At 37.7% G+C, this 19,341-nt stretch overlaps 2 protein-coding genes and 1 pseudogene across 3 annotated transcripts; 2 read left to right on the plus strand and 1 right to left on the minus strand.

Moving 5' to 3' along the window:
- Nucleotides 1-3,867: 3,867 nt before the first annotated feature.
- Nucleotides 3,868-6,297, plus strand: LOC137712383 (anthocyanidin 3-O-glucosyltransferase 5-like). Of its 2 annotated transcripts, none has more exons than XM_068451475.2 (2): nucleotides 3,868-5,214; nucleotides 5,394-6,297. In XM_068451475.2, exons 1-2 carry the CDS (start codon nucleotides 4,248-4,250, stop codon nucleotides 5,858-5,860), a joined length of 1,434 nt encoding a protein of 477 aa, XP_068307576.1. In that variant the 5' UTR covers nucleotides 3,868-4,247; the 3' UTR covers nucleotides 5,861-6,297. The 2 variants fall into 2 exon arrangements, with proteins under 2 accessions (XP_068307576.1, XP_068307581.1); XM_068451480.2 differs by having other exon boundaries at nucleotides 3,888-5,214; nucleotides 5,397-6,297.
- A 2,289-nt stretch (nucleotides 6,298-8,586) lies between these two features.
- Nucleotides 8,587-10,429, plus strand: LOC137729052 (anthocyanidin 3-O-glucosyltransferase 5-like; annotated as a pseudogene).
- Nucleotides 10,430-12,940: 2,511 nt separating this feature from the next.
- On the minus strand, nucleotides 12,941-18,939 carry LOC137736224 (aminopeptidase P1). Its single transcript, XM_068475539.2, has 16 exons — nucleotides 18,439-18,939; nucleotides 18,161-18,224; nucleotides 17,921-18,060; nucleotides 17,441-17,725; nucleotides 17,224-17,346; nucleotides 16,616-16,891; nucleotides 16,416-16,502; nucleotides 16,183-16,250; nucleotides 15,821-15,887; nucleotides 15,379-15,513; nucleotides 15,168-15,248; nucleotides 14,526-14,580; nucleotides 14,307-14,411; nucleotides 14,132-14,203; nucleotides 13,641-13,765; nucleotides 12,941-13,338 (listed from the first exon to the last, which is right to left on the minus strand). The coding sequence occupies exons 1-16, from the start codon at nucleotides 18,529-18,531 to the stop codon at nucleotides 13,177-13,179; spliced, it is 1,938 nt and encodes a 645-aa protein (XP_068331640.2). The 5' UTR covers nucleotides 18,532-18,939; the 3' UTR covers nucleotides 12,941-13,176.
- Between the last annotated feature and the right edge of the window lie 402 nt (nucleotides 18,940-19,341).

Below are 19,341 nucleotides of genomic sequence, written 5' to 3' on the forward strand. Positions count from 1 at the left end.
TAAGAGAAACAAGATTATGGATTCAAATAATTATAGAATAATATTTACATTCCTCTATGGAATAATGCACATATCTCACATTTTGTGAATAACTAAATGATTTTCGATTGGAATGATTTTTTTATAAGAATGATCTTCAAATAAAGATTAAAAGTTTAAACACTTCGGATTATGAAACTTGTACCATTATTATATGTTATTCAAAAGAAGTGAGATTTATATACAAAAAAAAAAAAAATTGGAAAAGAACTTTAATACTCGACGTCTCTTTTATGTCAGGAATTAATGGATTTCTTCATCAAAAGAAGAACTTCAATTGTCACATCCCCGCCCGGGCCCCCACCACATTCCGGTCTCGACTCTACCGTAGCATGATATTGTCCTCTTTGGACCCCGACCACGCCCTCACGGTTTTGTTTTTGGGAACTCACACAAGAATTTCTTAGTGGGTCACCCATCCTGGGATTGCTCTCGCATGAGCTCGCTTAACTTCGGAGTTCCTACGAAACCCGAAGCTAGTGAGCTCCCAAAAGGCCTCGTGCTAGGTAAAAATGGGAATATACATACAAGACTTACATGATTCACTCCCCTGAACGATGTGGGATGTTACAATCCACCTCCCTTAGGGGCCCGACATCCTCGTCGGCACACTTCCGGCCAGGGATTGGCTCTGATACCAAATTGTCACATCCCGGCCCAGGCCCCCACCACATCCTGGGCTCGACTCCATTGTAGCATGACATTGTTTGCTTTGGACCCCGACCACGTCCTCACGGTTTTGTTTCTGGGAGCTCACATGAGAACTTCCTAGTGGGTCACCCATCTTAGGATTGCTCTGGCACGAACTCGCTTAACTTCGGAGTTCCTACGGAACCTGAAGCCAGTGAGCTCCCAAAAGGCCTCGTGCTAAGTAGAGATGAGAATATACATATAAGGCTTATAGGATCCACTCCCCTAAACGATGTGGGATGTTACATCAATACTCGACATCTCTTTGATTTTTATTAATACCTAATACTTGAGGAGAAAGAAAAATGTAGCTCTTATCTTGAAATTCATAGCCAAATACCCTTAAACAAGGAAAAAGAAAATTAAATGTGGCTCTTATCTTGAAATATTTAGTTTGCCAATTGCCTTTAATGGTTCGCAGATAACAATGTCCAGAAAAGTATTGTCACTTTCATCAAATAAAATATAAGAATTGTCAGTTAATATATGAGTAATGTTATTTATACCGTGTTTTTATACCATATTTCTATACCACCTTAGGTGGCATCTGATGTGGACAGCCACATCATTTGAAAAATTTGCAAAACCCAAGAAAATGAAGGAGAAAGACTCCTCGTATACCACAATCATCATTTAATTAACTAATTTTTCTTAATTATTAGTTTATTTAATAATAAACTAAATTAAAAAATTCTTATTAATTCAAATGATGTGGCTGTCTACATCAAATGTCATCTAAGGTGGTATGAAAATGTGATACAAAAACATGGTATGAATATCATTACTCTTAGAGCGCGTTTACTAATCCGTAATCAAATTGAGAGGAATTGAATTGAGGAAGAATTAGATTTAGGAGGAATTGAAATGAGGTGGAATTAGAATCAGATTCCTATTGAAGTTGTTTATTAAAACCGTTTGGAATTGAAGTAGAAATGATGTTGAGTCCATATAAGTTGTTTACTAATTCACTTCAATTATAATGAAAATTTAGTTGATTACTATATTGCGCTTACATAAATAAATTATTTTCACACTAATTAATTTAATTTAATTCTTAATTAAATTTTTATAATAAAATTCATCTATATAAAAATATATATAAATAGGTTTTATTTATTTATTAAAAGATGACATGAATGATGTTAAATCCATATAAATTGTTTACTAATTCACTTCAATCGGAATGAAAACTAAGTTGATTACTAAATTGCCCTTACATAAATAAATTATCTTCATACTAATTAATTAAATTAAATTTATATAATAAAATTCATCTATATAAAAATATATAAATAGGTTTTATTTATTTCTTAAAAGATGGCATAATGAGTGTCAAATGAAGGGCAATGTTGGGATAATTAGAAACAAGTGAGGGCATAATTGGTAAATAAAATCCATTCCGGATTCCTCAAGTCACAAGGAATTGAAATACCTCCCTTATGTAGGGAGTCCAATTCCTCCAAAATTAGGAGTTGGATTCCTTAATGCGTGTATGTAAAATTAGGAGTTGGATTCCAAAATTAGGAGTTGAAATACCTCCCTTATGTAGGGTGTATGTCGTAATCAGAATCAAATTCCGTAAATTGATTCCGATTACGAGTACGTAAACGTGCCATTAATATATATCTAACCACCTGTCATCTTTGGGTGAATTAATTACCTGAGGCCAAAAAGTCCAAAAAAGAATTTGGATCTCATCTGGATCCAAATTGATTCTAAAGATTTTCAAATCTTAGACATTCATCGCATATCATGCGATTAGAAATCGTTTGACTTTTTATTATTTAAAATTAAACATAAATAATATATGACGAAAACTAACCGCAAGATATACGATGAACGGTTAGAATGTGAAGATTCTTAAAATCTCTACACAGAGAATCCGTCCAAAAGAAACACAAATACACCCACCAAATAATTAGACGACAGCACGTTTCGTTCAACTAATTCTGTGCCCACCTATTCACATGAAATCTCATCTTATCTGAATGGCGCCAACCCATTGACAAAAATATAAATAAATATCACTTAGCTTGTTCAACAATCGATCCTTACTTAAAATTTATGTAATATATACATATATATTTGTCTCACTAATGACTAAATGCAGCACGATAATGACTCAAACCTAATCGTAGAATAATCCGAATGCTTCCACTCGTAATTTCCATACCTAATCGTAGAATAATCCGAATGCTTCCACTCGTAATTTCCAATCACATAAAATAAAATAATAATTAGGTCACACATTTCGATAAAATTTATCAACTCTTTTAAAAAAATACAAACCATCTGTTCCATTCTTCTTTTCTTGCTCTTATCCGCAGAAAACTAGTAATGTCACTGGTTGTGGCCACACAATTTTTTATCAACAGTGCACCTGAGTTGATCTCTAAGATCCTTAGAGAGGGGATCGGTGAGGATCCAAATCCTAAAATATCACTCTCCCTTGAAGAGAAAAGATGGTTTTTTTTTTTTTCACCCCCTCCCACACACCAGGTTTCGAACCTGGGACCCCTTACCCACACCCTCACCGCTAGGCTATTCATGGTGGCTTAAGATCAAAGATTGTTTTGATTACTTGAAGAATAATGTTTGGAAGATTAATTTTTTTTAAATTAAATTTACAAATTAAATGATGTAATTGTAGATAATTGGATTATTAATTAAGTGTCAGTTAACGTGCTTGTTTCTTATTAGTGACACATTATTTGATTTGTAATTTTGTTTAAAAAGTTTGTTCTCCCTAGCATTACTCTTAGGGCTCGTTTACTATTCCGTAATCAAAATGAGGGGAATTTAATTGAGAAGGAATTGGATTGAGGGGAAATTAAAATGAAGTAGAGTTAGAATTAGATTCCTGTTGAAACTATTTACTAAAATTTCTTGGAATCAGGGTAAGAATCATATTTATTTATATAAGTTGTTTACTTTAAATATATGAATCGAAATAAAAACTAATGTAATTACTAAATTGCTCATATTCCAAGTATATAATTTTATATTTTTGATATTCTTTTAAAAAAAAACTTTGTGCAAAAACTTTAAAAAGAATTTGTACGGTTTATCAAATTTTTTTTTTGAAATGTCAAAAAGATATTTGTGTAGTTAATTAATATTAAAAAACCAACTGAGAGCCCAGCTTATTTTTCTTTCTCGTGAAGCCCTAACTGCACCCCATCGCCCAATCTCTTCAGCCATCCCCCAACACTTTTCAGCCTCCCCTTCTTCTTCTTCTTGTTCTCTTCTGATTCTTCTTCCCCATCCGCCAATTGTTTTTTCTTTCTCGTGAAGACCGCACCGCACCCCATTCCCCAATTCTTTTCAGCTTCTCCATCTCTTTTCTCCCTCTTCTTCTTGTTCCCTTCTGACTTTTCTCCTCCTTTGACATTGGTCACTGCCCGCAGAGACACAGAGAAGTAGAGAAAGAGGTGGAAGGGAGACGAGATAAGGTTTTTTTGGATAGAAAAAAGGGATTCCAGACAGATATAGGCTAAAGCCATTGCTACCCGCCTACCATGAGCTCAAAGCCACATGCTGCCATACTTTGCAGCCCAGGTCTTGGCCACCTCATCCCCGTCCTCGAGCTTGCAAAACGACTTGTCACCCACCGGAACTTGACCGTGACGATCTTTGCCATCCCATCTCCTACTTCCAAAGCTGAGTCTGAGCTCCTCAAGGCAGCCACCACCCCCAAATTCTGTGACATTGTTGAACTCCCACCGCCCGACATTTCAGGCTTTGTTGGCCCCGATGCTGCTGTCGTTACACTCCTTGCAGTCATGATGCGTGAAGTACGACCTGCGTTTCGGTCAGCCATACTTGGCATGAAGCCTCCCCTTCGTCCTACCGTGCTTATCGTGGACCTCTTCAGCACCGAATCTCTGTCCATCGGCGATGAGCTAGGGATTCCCAAGTACGTTTTCATTGCTTGCAATGCATGGTTCCTAGCGTTGACACTATACGTGCGAGTTCTTGATAAGGAAGTGGAAGGAGAGTATGTGGACCAGACTGAACCGCTGAGAATTCCAGGTTGCAAGCCGGTTCGGCCCGAAGACGTCGTAGACCCGATGCTGGACCGGACTGACCAACAATATTTGGAATACGTAAGGATAGGTTCTAATTTCCCCAAGAGTGATGGGATTTTGATAAATACATGGGAGGACTTGCAGCACGAAACATTAGATGCATTCCGGGAGGAGAGACTCTTGGGTGGGGTGGCTAAGGTGCCGGTTTATCCTATTGGACCGTTGACGAGGCCGGTCCAATCAGGTGGTTCAGCTGGTCCAAAAGAGGAGGGCTTGTTTAATTGGCTAGACAAGCAACCTAGTGAGTCCGTGATATTTGTGTCGTTAGGGAGTGGGGGGACCGTGTCTTTTGAGCAGATGACAGAAATGGCTTGGGGGTTGGAGTTGAGTCAACAAAGATTCATTTGGGTTGTACGACCACCATCTGACTCTGCAGATGCTTCTTTTTTCACTTCAGGTAATTCTCAAACTTACCTCTTATATCATCAAATTTTAATTGTTATCTTTAAAGAAAAAGTCTATCTGTGTTATGTACTGATTTGGGGTTTAAGATTATTTATGTTATTTACAATATTTAATACATTATTGATGTGTTATATTTGATACTTTCACTTACATTTAGTACTTTTATTTAAGGAGACGGAGACAATGACGCATCAACCTATTTGCCCAAAGGATTCTTAACCCGGACCCGTGACATTGGACTAGTTGTGCCTCTTTGGGTGCCTCAAGTGGACATTTTAAGTCATCCTTCAATAGGAGGGTTTTGGTCACACTGTGGGTGGAACTCAACCATCGAGAGCATCACCAATGGAGTGCCAATGATAGTTTGGCCACTATATGCGGAGCAGAGATTGAACGCTACACTGTTGACGGAGGAACTTGGTGTTGCTGTCAGATCAAAAGTGCTACCATTGAAGAAAGTGGTTGGGAGAGAAGAGATAGAGGGAATGGTGAGAAAGATCATGGTAGATAGAGATGGTCAGGCAATACGAGGTAGAGTTAAAGAGCTTAAATTGAGTGCTGCCAAAGCATTGAGCGTAGCTGGTTCCTCATATAATGCATTGTCTCAAATATCGGGTGGCAATCAAAGCAAATGCTAGAAGATTTGCTGAACAGGAAGGCTCACAAATATGCTTCTTGTTTTCAACAGGCTTTTTAACTAAAATGGTCTATGAGATTAACCTAATTCGTCAATTTGATCTCTAACAATGAAACTGATAAATCTTGTTAGAGACCAAACTAAAGAGTTAAGTCAATTTCATAGACTATTTTGGCTAGAAAGCATTTTCAATACTATATGGTGAAGTATAAACATCAATAATATTTATGGTCAAATGGTGTGTATTCTCTTATTTCAGCCCATGTTTGTCATCAGGCCTACAGGATGGCACACCGTCTTGCTAAATTTGCTCTGCATTGTGAGGGTTTTCATTCTTTGTTCGAGGAATCCTCAGACCTGTTGTCTGACCTCTTTGTGCTAGAATGTAATGGTTGGTTGTCTTTGTGAAGGGCGGGCCTATAAATTGCCCATTCTCTGTGTTGAGTTGTAATCAGCCTCTTTTGAATTAATGAAATTTCTATCATTGGGCTTAAAAAAAAAAAGTGTAGAATGAATTTTGTTCTTTTGTTCTCAATCACATCAATTGATCTACTCACATATCTACGGCCCCTTTTAAGATAAGTATGTATTTTGTTATCATACATGGATGAATATTCATACTACATAGTTTGGTTCATTTAATTTGACTACATAATGTGATACACAAAATTTTGATTCATTTAATTACGTAATATCCTATCAATAAACAAACTAGAAAGACAGTATACCAAGCTAATAGTTACACCACTAATGGGTAGCATTAAGGGTAATGTAACAAAAAAAAAAATTCCAACAAAATCTTAAGTGTACGTAAGCTATTAATTTGTTTTTGTTTTGTTGGTTTGAATTTGATACACCTACTTATGCAATACATACATATATATATATATACATATATATATATATACATATATATATATATACATATATATATATATATACACACATACATACATATATATATATATATATTAAAAACCGGTTTTTGCGGGTTGATAAACTGGTAGGTAAGCCTGACATTTCATTTTATAACTTAAAAACGAGCGGTGTGATGAGCTCATGGGCAAACCATGCGCAAGGCCCTATTGTTGAACCTGAATCCCATATTAATGAGAAAAGTGACATTACATGTACTTATAAGTAGTTGAGTTATTCTTTATATTGTTAATTGATTTTATAGTAGAACCTCAACTTTTTTATGGTATTAAAGCAGAATATCCCACATGTGAAGTCCAACAGCCACACGTGCTTGACGTCACCCAAGTTGTATTGTCCACATGTTAGACTTGAAAATTCGCTACACGTGATGGAGGCTTGTTGAGAATGAATCTCACATTGATGAAAGAAGAGATCTTGCGTGTGCTTATAAGTAGTTGGACTACTCTCCATATTAGTTGGGCTACTCTCAATATTAGGCGTGTTGAGAATGAATTGATGAGAGGAGAGATATTGTGTGTGCTTATAAGTAGTTGTGCTACTCTTCATATTAGGCGTGTTAAGAATGCATCCAGCATTGATGAAATGAGAGACCTTACGTGTGCTTCTAAGTAATTTAACTACTCTCCATATTATCAATTGATTTTATGATAAAATCTCAACTTTCATTGCCAAGAAGAGAAAATCTATTTCATACTGTCCCTACTGACAATGGTTTCTGAGGGCTTGGAAATTCAGTGTACTGATACTGAAGCGCCACCATCGGAAACAACTTTAGATATCAAAAGCCCAAACCGCGAAGGATAGTTGACCACGGTTGCAGTGGTTTATAATTCGCTAATAAGGGCTTAATGAGATCATTGGCACTAACAAACTTTAAAGAGTGTCTTTAGAGCATTTTCACTGGTGTAGACAAATGCAAATAATGTTTTATTATAGTAGTGAAAAACAATTATGTTTATGCAATCTGATGCGAGTTTGATCTCTACTGATTCATCTTTCTCCTAACAACTAACTACTTAGCAGTTAGCACACTAACACTATCACTCTACTAAAAGAAAATGGTGTAGGCAAATAAAACAAACAAAACTGTGTTGTAATAACTAATGTGGCAAGTTAACTACTCAATTTCCAATACGATTTGAGCAACATGGCTCATCAAAACGAATTTGATCATTCATTTATCTACGCGGCTCATCAAAACTAATTTGATCGTTATCTTGGAGATGCTCTCATATGTCAATCCACATAAGATTGACATATCGGTTGGAGCTTGCTCCTACTTTTAAATTTGATTACATGACATTCCTCTTAGGATTTGACATTTCCTTTGGAGATGGTCTAAAAAAGCAAATGGGAAAGGTAAAAAGTGTTTCTTTTCATGCTGTTAAGGTGAAAAATTAAAATTTATGATTTTAATGCATTAAAATTGTAGTTTAATTTGTTAGTGGAATACATGATGATAAGCGGGGAAGGTAAATATTATTTCCCTTTTAAGTTTAAGTTTAAATTTAAAAAAAAAATACTGACATAGAAATCTATTAATACTAATATTTGTGGTGTAATTGAAAAGATTTTGACTGAAAACTAATAAGATTTCGATCAAAGAATATAATGGCTAAATATCGCATCTAAATCTCCCATGTATGTGTTGTACGTACTAGACTCAGGACCACATACATGCATGGTGACCTAAAACATATGCGATTACTTTCTCTTCCCTATAAACTCCTACTGTCCCCTTGATTTTTTTTCTTCCAGCAAAAAAACAAACTCTCTATCACGATGTCCATGGAGATCACCAGCTCAAAGCAACATGCAGCACTACTGTGCAGCCCAGAAATGGGGCACCTCATCCCAGTCCTCGAGCTCGGAAAACGACTTGTCACACACCAAAACTTCACTGTCACAATCTTTGTCGTCTCATCTCACACCTCCGAGGCCGAGTCTCAACTCATTAATACAGCTGCAAACCCAAAACTCTGTTGAGTCGTCGAACTCCCACTGCCAGACATTTCCGGCCTTGTCGCTCCTAATGCTGCTGTCGTGACAATCCTTGCAGTCATGATGCGAGAAGCACGACATGCGTTCCGGTCAGCCTTACTTGCCATGGAGTTTTGCCCCACGGTGCTTATCGTAGACTTGTTTGGCACCGAATTATTTTCCATTGCCAATGAGTTGGGGATTCCAAAAGGGATGGGCTATCCACACATCCCATTTTACTTCTCATATATCTCTTGATAATTTCTGTCTGTTGCTCTTCTTCAATTCATCCAATCCGACGGCCGAAAATTAAAAAGATGTGTAAGAAGTAAAATGGGATGTGTGGATATCACACCCCTTCCAAAATGTGTTTATATTCCTTGCAGACTTTCAGTGCATGGTTTCTCTCCCTCACGGTTTATGGTCCAACCCTAGATTTTGAAGTTCACCCAACAAAAAGAGCCAATCAAAATCCCCGGCTGTAGGTCCATGCTTCCACAACCAGACGTCGTCAACTCTTTTTTGAACCGGACCGGACAGCAGTACTTTGATTTTGTTGAGATTTGTCGTCAGACTTCAAAAGGTAATGGTGTTCTAGTGAACATTTGGGAGGATCTAGAGCCCAAGACTCTTGCAGCACTTCGGGATGAGAAATTGTTGGGCCGGTACACAAATATGCCCGTGTTCCCAATTGAGCCGTTCATAAGGCCCAATAACCTTCCGACGGGAAAGGTGTTTGATTGGCTAGACATGAAGCCCAACGAGTCTGTGATTTATGTGTCGTTCGAGCAAATGACCGAACTCGCTTGGGGTTTAGAGCTGAATCAACAAGGGTTCATTTGGGTGATACACTCGCCTACCTTAACTGCGGATGGTGCCTTCTTCACAGGTGGAAGCGGTGACGATGGCAATAACCCATCAAAGTACTTACCTAAGGGGTTCTTGGACCGGACCAAGGATCTCGGGCTAGTCATCCCTTTCTGGGCCCCACAAGTGGACATTTTGGCCCATCCAGCAGTTGGAGGGTTTTTATCGCACTGTGGATGGAATTCAACCCTAGAGAGCATCACGAACGGAGTAGCTATGATTGCTTGGCTGCTCTAAGCAGAGCAGAGGATGAACGCCACACTCTTAACAGAGGAGCTTGGTGTGGCGGTTCGGTCTAAGATTCCACTGTGGAAGAAAGTGGTGGAGATGGAGGAGATAGAGGAAATGGTGAGAAAGATCATGGCGGACGTAGAAGGTTTTGCGTTGAGAGATAGAGTGAAGAAGATGAAAGCAAGTGGTGAAAAATCTTTGGAAAAGGGAGGTTCGTCTTATAATGCCCTCTCTCAATTCGCAAAGCACAGTGAATTTAAGTGAGAGTAAGTCATTTGTATGTGCGTCAAAGATCCAGGGAAGTGATGTATATGCAAAGAATCAATCCAATCCAACCCAATAAATGATCGAGTTGGGTTTGGGTGGGTTTTTCTTTCATTTTAACCCACTTGATCGATTTGAAACCAAATTGAGCATGACGGATTCGGATTGACCCAACTCAAACTGCATCCCTAGTAAATATACATGCCTATAATTATATGACAGTTATGTAAATGTACAAGTGTATCATAATATTTCTCTTTTATTTGTTAGGAATTGTTATTAGCACTTTTTGAAATGCTAATAATAATCCCCTATTTGTATACACACATTAATATTGTTGTCTTGTACATTCAGAGTCCTTTGGACTCGGTGCTTGTAATATAAATCATTTTGGAGATGTACTTTTGAAATTATCATGTGATATAATCTAACTTTTGACCTACTTAGAGTGATATTATTTGTTTAGCCTCTTCTTGACCATTAACGTGTGATTCACTGTTGCCAAAAATCAAACCCAGAACGTCTTCAACCACTGGTCTATCCTGTGGTGGTTGACCTAAAATTAATAATTAGTTATGCTAGATAAATCACCTTTCCAAACCAAAAGACAAGCCTTTGCCTGGTCTACTGAAGCTTTAAAATGAATTCTCTTTGATTTACCGTGAAAAATAAAAACACCTAAATAAGTAAAAGAAGTCATACCCAAACGAAATTCAAGACGTCTTTCGACATGAGCCTTACGATGATTATCTTTTATCATGCACGCATTACCACTCCTAAGGGGGAATTTGTTTCACGGGACTTTAAAACAATCGTGTAACTCATGAAGGACTTGGACTTGGTAGAAAATTCTTAGGCATTTTGTTGCTCTCTTGGCAAACAATGACCAATTCTAAATCATAAGAAAAAAGTTGTTCTATGCGCAAAATGCATTTTTACATAAGGTCTAGTTGATCAATAGATTTTTCTTAGAGTCTCTTCCAAAGTCTTCCTAGGTCTTCTTTTACCCCTTTGACCCTGAACCTTTATCCCATAATCGCATCTTCTAACTGGAGTGTCAGTAGGCCTTCGTTTCACATGTCCAAACAACCGTAACCGATTTTCTCTTATCTTTCTTTCAATTTCAGCTACTCCTACTTTATTTCGAATATCCTCGTTCCTAATCTTATCCTTTCTTGCATGCCCACACATTCAACGAAGCATTTTCATCTCCGCTACACCTATTTTAGGTACATGTTGATGCTTCACCCCCCCCAACATTCTGTGCCATAAAGCATTGTTGGCCTTATTGTCGTCATATAAAATTTTCTCTTAAGCTTCAGTGGCATACGACGGTCACACAACACGCCAGATGCACTATTCCACTTCATCCATCCAGCTTGTATTCTATGGTTGAGGTCTCAATCCAACTCTCCGTTCTTTTGCAAGATAGATCCTAGGTAGCGAAATCAGTTGTTCTTTGGTACTTCCTAATCTCCAATCCTCACCCCTAACTTATTTGAGCCTTCGTTTGCACTGAACTTTAGATTCCAACACTTTTCTCCAAAGATTAAGCTTCGCATTTACTCCTTCCTAAGTTTCATCTATCAACACTATATGGGTAGCAAGGAGAAGATCAAGATCCAAGTCAAACGAGGGTTTCGACGTGCAGTGAGAAGAGAGTAACACCGTTATGGTGAGCTACCAAGCAGGAAGAATAACCAAGGTTCTAGAAAATGTTAGGCGCTAATAGGGTGACGAGCAGGAGTCTAGCGCCTAAGCAGAGCCTAGGCGGATTTATGTAAATTTATAATTTACCTTGTAATAAGTGCCTACTTGTATAGATAATAAAAGAATGATAAAGGGTGGTGATTTCTACACACCCGTTGTTAATTTTTATCCTTTGATTTTCTTCAATTCATTCAATCCGAAAGCTGAAAATTAGAAGAATGCGTGAGAAGTAAAAAAGGGTGTATGGATATTACACCCCATATGATAAAATGCAAAAGTAGAAGTAGAAGAATATATAAAGTACATCCATCCAACAAGTTCAATATTTAAAAAACAGTAAGCATATAATCATAATGAGGAGTATTCTTGGATGATAAACTAAATTCTTCTAGTTAATAATCCTTTCATTGGATTAGACATAGATTAAATTATTTAACCTTGTTGTATCTAGTTTATTTCTTTTCTTTGTATGTATCCCCTCAAAAGTGCTCCAATTCATTTCACAATTAGATGAACTTATAGTCAATCCATCCTTTGCAAATTAGGGACACCACTTCCATAAATATACCACCATGAAACTAAAAAACTAAAAAAGCACACAATTAATAAAAAACTGAAAAAAAAAAAAAAAAAAAAAAAAAAACCCCAAACCGCCTAGGAGCCTCTGAGGTGCTGCCTAGCCCACCGCCTAGGCGCCACTTAGCTCCAAACCGATTTTTTGAAACAATTTGACCTAAATCATGGCGGGTCATCACCGCCTAGGTCGATTTTCGGAATACTGAGAATAACGTGTTCATAGCAGAAGAAACACATAACAATGACTGATTAACGATATTTCGAGTTAATCACGTTTTTTCATGTCGTAAAATTAGAACACGTGATTGCTGTTAATTCAAAGAATGCGGAGTGATTTGGTCGAGTTCAGTTGTAATTCGAATGTTATTTGGATTGGCGAAGCAGTTCATCCAATGCAGTGTCCGAATTGGCAAGGCTATACGAGATCAACGCCCCATGCCGGAAAGTTGAGACTGCGTGATAATAGGACTCGAGGCACGCACATATAACTAATCGTCAAGGCTAACAGTCCACAGAATCCAATCATCGGTGTCATAGGTCCGATTTCTCAGTAACATTGGAAAGCAGGAATATGCATTATCGATGTCTAAACAACGATGACTTGTAAAAGAAGGAAGCAAAGTTTCCAAATAAATAATCATAAAAACGGATGGCACAAGAGATACTACTCATCTTGATTATTGAGTCAATATGCACATTCAGAAAGCTCACGTTTCTGATTCGCCGGGAGAGACGAGGGAGGGATGCAGCTCATACGCTTAGGGGTTCAGTGGCTTTTTTCAGCCACGCCTTCTCAGATTCATCCAAGTACGGAGCCAGAATATCCTTACATTTGGAATGGTAGGTGTTGAGCCATTCCAATTCTTCAGGTACTAAAAGACTCAAGTCGATCAACTTTCTCTGGTATGGTGCCTGGAAAGAGAATAGAACGGATAGAAAATTCTACATCAGCTCAACTTTTATTGAGCTCTATAAACTGAGTGAGAAAGTGTCGTAATAACGTAAATGCCAGGCCATTGGTGGACTACGTTAACTCGTGTACAAATTAAGTTCATGTCCAATGTTTATGTTCAAGTCGTCCAAACGAAAAGAAAAAGGAAAGAAAAGGCATGCATAGCATGGAAATCGAACTATTTAACAGTAAGGAAAGTAATAAATTGCACAATCACATTGCATAACAGTTTATGAATTAATAGAGACAAAAGCAAGCTTACCCAAGTTATATGCTCAAATTGTAAGTAACCCTTGTCACCGAAGTTGAATTTTGTATCAGCTTCGTTGACAATAAGCACGTTCTCCAATCTTATACCGAAATTGCCGTCCTCGTAGTATCCAGGTTCTGAAAAGTGCAGTTTCAGTGGAGTCAATTACAATTCACACAGTACCATTGAAGAAGCTCATAATTATTCACATTCATGGATACTCAAACCAATTTATAAACCAAGCATGGCCTCAAAGAGTAAGACTAATTAGTATGCATGAACGACAAAAAAAATCAAGAAACATGAATACTAGAGAGCACGGATAATCAACAAAAGAATAAGAGGAAAACCTAAGCAATATCTATAAATCATAATGCATGGCTATCCTCTGGTATGTGGGATTTAATTCCTTCTTTGTTAAGTTTGAGAAAGTTCTTATACAAGCGTAAAATGAAACAAATAATATACTAATGACAACAACAATTGTATATACTGAAACTAACCATCTGTTACAGTCATGGAAGCTTGCAGCGGGACATTTCGAGCATGTGGTCTGAAACTAATCAAATGTGGACCTGCTCAACCAGTGCAAATGGAAGTTAGAAATGAAAATTCATTTATCAGCTCAAAAACAATGCACTGGAGAGTAAAGGATGAGCAGTTGTAGTTAATATTTACCTTCATGAACATTTAGATAAGACCCAATCCCATGACCAGTACCATGTCGATAATCTAGACCACTCTTCCACAAAGGAACCCGAGCAAGAATGTCAAGGGCATGACCTGTAAAAAGATTGTGAATGTAAATGTATTCAACAATGATATACTTACAAAATTACACTTGAAAAATCTGATTAAAATTTGAAAGAACAAAAAGAAGATAAAAACATGAAATACCATTGGTTCCATTAGGAAATCGAGCATTCCCGAGACCTATATGACCTTTGAGGACCTGCAAAAGTAATGCAGCATATCAAGCTAGTTCATAGAACCCTAACATGAGTATTGACTTGAATAAATTTTGGGATAACGGTATACACATGCAGACAGAATGGATTCAGCCGTTGTGAATCAAAGATTCAAAATTCATCGAACACATAGAATAAAAAATACTATTGAAATTCCATTTTGAATCTAAATTCATAACTCGTAGGTTATCAGCTGAATCTAAGGGTTCATTTAGATGGAAGGATATAAAATGGGGATTTGGATTTGAGTTTCAAGTGTAAAAAGCTAATATGGATTGTACCGCTTCATTGTGTTTGCGTGGTTATTTTGTGACATGGTAAACTGAAATCTTAACAAAGATAGTAATAAGCTTGGGGAAGGTGCTGAGGGTCAGGGTGGGATACGGTTGTTAAAAACTGTAGGTGGTGAGTCTGGTGACAATGAGTCATTAATAGCAGAATGAATGAACCATTACAAGACTTTTGCAATTCAAGCCACAGAAAAACAGAGTTGGGACAACAACGTTCAAATTATGATGAGCTCAACTACAAAATAACAATGTCACAAAAGGGAAGAACAAAAAGAACTTACTGCCGTATAGCACGCTTTCTCATGCGCTGAAGGTTTACCAAAATGAACCGTCCGTGTTATATCAGTTGTTCCATCAAGATACTGCAACCATGCCATCAACATTAAAAATTAAAGAAACAGAAGCATCGTGAGTAAATGATACACTAGAACATTAAAAATGAAATTGGTCGGTAATTTTTATCAGCGGAATCTTCCATGACATTTGACAAACCTGTGCCCCAGAGTCAAAAAGATATATGCTGTCCGGATCAAACTCAGCACAAGTTTCTGCTTCAGGTGAATAATGAATGATTGCCGCATTTGGGCCAACAGACGAAATAGTAGGGAAACTTAAACCTCTAAAGTTCTGCAAATATGACAGAAAAAGAAATTCATATCATGTCAAGCAAACTAAACATGCATGGAGGTAGATAAGCATACAAGTAAACATCTAACAATAAATTGAACAGCATATTTCATTTTCTGTATCCGCTTGTTGCAAATATTATTGAGTGTGGAAGAGAGTTTTTACAGTCAGAACCATGATTGCAAATATACCAAATAGAAAGAACATCACAGGATCCAAGAAATATATATATGAGGGAAAAGCACACTTGTATCAAAGGAATTTCGCTACCGTCATGTTGGATTTTCGTATTAAAAGTTCACACTACCTCTTTTGATGCTCGAAAGCCCTCCAGCTTATCACTTACAGTCACCTCGGTTAGCTTTGCAGTTTTCCTGTCATAGTTCATTCAATTCAATCAACATGCAAATATATAATAGAATTATAAAAATTTGTGCCACTCAGCGTATATTGAGAAACTAAAATATTAAATTAAGCATAGAACAGTATAAGGCATCAACTGTATGAAAGTCCATAGAATGGATGATCATTAACTGCAATTGGACAAAAGCAGTTCTATGTGTGATTTTCACATCTTGCTGACATCGTAAATCATACCATATCAAGATCATGATGCATCTCATCCACACAATGAGAGGTATGAAATTCAACAAGGAGACTCAAACTTACGAGTGGTTTTTCTTATCTGTTGCCTCCCCCTCCGAAAAGAAACCAGAAGCCCCATATATCTCCTGCGCCTGCATTTTTATTATACAAGCTCAAGCATTAGTTCAGGCCTTTCATATTGCTGCAAATCTAGGAAACTAAACGCATCAAAATCTGGAAAACATATAGAATAGAAACTAAGAAAATATTGTTTAGAAATTTAAAGATATTACAATACCATACGTGTCACAATTTACCTGCTTATCAAACCACACAAGATATTGCACAACAGCTGCACCATCCCGGATATGAGCTTTCTTTAACCCTTCCAATTCGACCGGGTTCTAAAATTTTAGAGCAATCAGTTGATAAGAAAAAAATGAAGAGAATAAAATCACTGGCACAACTATCAGAAACAAATTGCTATCTCCACAGGATAGGAAGTGCAGCATGCTACCTTTAGAGCTTTTGCTAGGGCCAAAGGTGACTGCTGTAAAATAACTTTTTCGGGGTTTAGTCTTGAATACAAAGCATAACAGCATGAACCAGGGTCAGCCCATATGAGGTCATTATCTGTTTCTTCTGCTTTGTTTCCACCATTACCCTTTTCAGCTTCAGTTCCTTTAACTGTAGATGAAGGTTTGAGCTGATTAGACGCAAGCAAGGCAACATCCGAGCTCACTGCTTTATAGTCCCGGACAGCAATCCCATTTTCTTCCAAATAAGAGTTTACCTGCATATCGAGTGAATTTGTCAGATATGTCTACTAAACCAATTAACTGCCCATGCTCACTCTAGCATTCTAACATGGAAAAAAGGATATACGAAAAAGAAATGGGGGGCAGCATAATTTTGTCCAAAGGGTACAATTAATGTTATCAGTTAAAGACACAAAAATTGGTGATGGAAAATAGTAAATGCATCTATTATTACCGGTGGCTTGATAACTTCAAGCCAATATTCACTGCCTTATGAAGGTTGCTTAATAAGATGATATGTGTGTGTATCTATGTGTGTGTGTGTATTATTTATGATAGTATATCAACTGTGTATGGTTTAACTGACCTCAGCGGAAACCTTCCTTTTGTCAACATAAAAGAAAGCCGATTTGGATGTCACGATAGCAAATGCATGAACAACTGGACTGTAGGCAACATCAGTGCCACGAATATTATACAACCAAGCAACCTGTAGAGTAGCAATTAAATTGAGATACCGCATGACAAAATCAAAATAGAGTAAAGTAGGATGCCACATAAAGCAACACACCAAACAGACTAACCTCATCAAGCGCTGAGATGATTATACCGTGAGCGTTCCCTTGTACGATTTTTTGTCTTAAATCCTTCAGCTTATCCACAACAGAACGACCAGCATATTCCAAAGGATGTACAATGACCGGATTAATTTCCACAGGGGGGCGATTATTCCAAACTTCATCTACCAAATTTGTGGAAGTCTGAACCAACTTCTGTTGTTTCTTGGCAAAGGCACGCTCCCATAGTTGCGCAGTGTTTATTGACGCGCACCAAGGATCAATACCAATGGCTGAACCTTCAGGAAGATTCTACAAAAACAAATCACAAAATTCACTTAATACAGCGGCAAACAAGAATCCGCAAAGTCACAGGTAATTTAACTGGAGTCATCATTTAGAACGAACTTGTAAATTAATGCCAGCGTCGATACAAAAAGGTCAAAAGTACTGAATATACAACATTGAAAATAACAACAGAAGTTACTCAAAGAAGCAGTGACTCACATCTGCCATCCAGACATCGACAGTCGGGTCTTCTCCCATTCGCATAAGCTGCCACTGGTCACTGAGTTGCTGCGTTGCCTGCAAAAAGTACCGACCATCGGTCCATAGCCGCGCTTCATTCTTCGTTATAAGTGCCAAACCTGAACACAATTTAACACGACAACATTAAAAGCTTCAAAATTCAACTTAAAGCAATCAAATTTAGACAGCAGCATCCTTAAACAACATCACAATACTAACCAGCACTCCCGGTGAAGCCGGAAACGAACTCACGCCGTTTGTCTCGTGCCGAAACATACTCACTCTGCAATTACAACACAAAAATCACTCCTAACATCCTTAAAAGTAAATAAAAAAATAAAACACAAAATTTACAAATTGCAATCTAAAAGTTCCAATCTTGATAGAGGAACAGATCAAATGAATAAAATCGAAAATGTTCGGATACAAGGTTTCATCGAAACAACGTTAAAGTCGAGTGACAAGGGCATAATTAAAATTGACAGATTGAGACAGACCTGGTGGTAATCTTCAGAAGGGACGACCAAGGCGTCGAGAGGCGGAGAGTGGGACGCCATTAGAGACCTCAGAGCGGCGAGAGTGTCCGCCATATCTGTTTTTCGGCGACGAATTTGGAGTCGTCGAAAAAACGAAGAGAGAGTGAATGCGAGAGTGAATCTGAACAAAGTAGTTTGCTTTCGAGGTCCGACTTTAATACGATGTTGCAATTCGTTGGAGTCTGCGTTCCGGGTTTCCGGAAATGTCCTTGTCGCTATTCCTTTTTTTTTTTATTTTTTTTTATTTATTTTGAAGAACAAGATAATGCATTACTCGGGTAAAGATACCAAAGATTACAAGAGAGCTTACCACGAAGCAAACAAGCCAGCTACGGCAAAGAAAGAAGAGCAGTACAAGGAGGTGCATATGACACTGCATCAAATGCTAAAGTGTCACTTCTTGCACTACCAACTAAGAGTCTAAGGGAGACAGGGAGGACCGTCATTATATAGAACATGTACAAGGGAAGATGGGGGTCGGTTGACCCAAACATAATCACATACCTCCCTACTTTGCTGCGACACCAAACTGTCCTTGTCGCTATTCCTTCGGTCCTCCTAAATTATGATATGTTTTTGTCGCTTATGGTAGGGTTCAAAACGTCATTACGAAGAAAGTAGGGGTGCAACTTGGATTGGGCCAATCCGAACCCATTCATGTCCAACCCGACTTTAAACTCCAAATAAGTGAGTATTTTTTTAAGTTATAATCCGTCCAAATCCAACCCAATTTCAACCCGTTCATTGATTGGGTTGAGTTGGGTTGATCATTTGTCCGTCCATCCCCAATCAAACCCAACCTGACTAACCAAACCAAATCTAACCAGATTGTAACCCATATCAATTAATGTTCATACTACACCC

The sequence above is a fragment of the Pyrus communis genome, chromosome 15, assembly GCF_041283825.1.
Source record: "Pyrus communis isolate YQ-2024b chromosome 15, ASM4128382v1, whole genome shotgun sequence".
Taxonomy (NCBI): Eukaryota; Viridiplantae; Streptophyta; class Magnoliopsida; order Rosales; family Rosaceae; genus Pyrus; species Pyrus communis.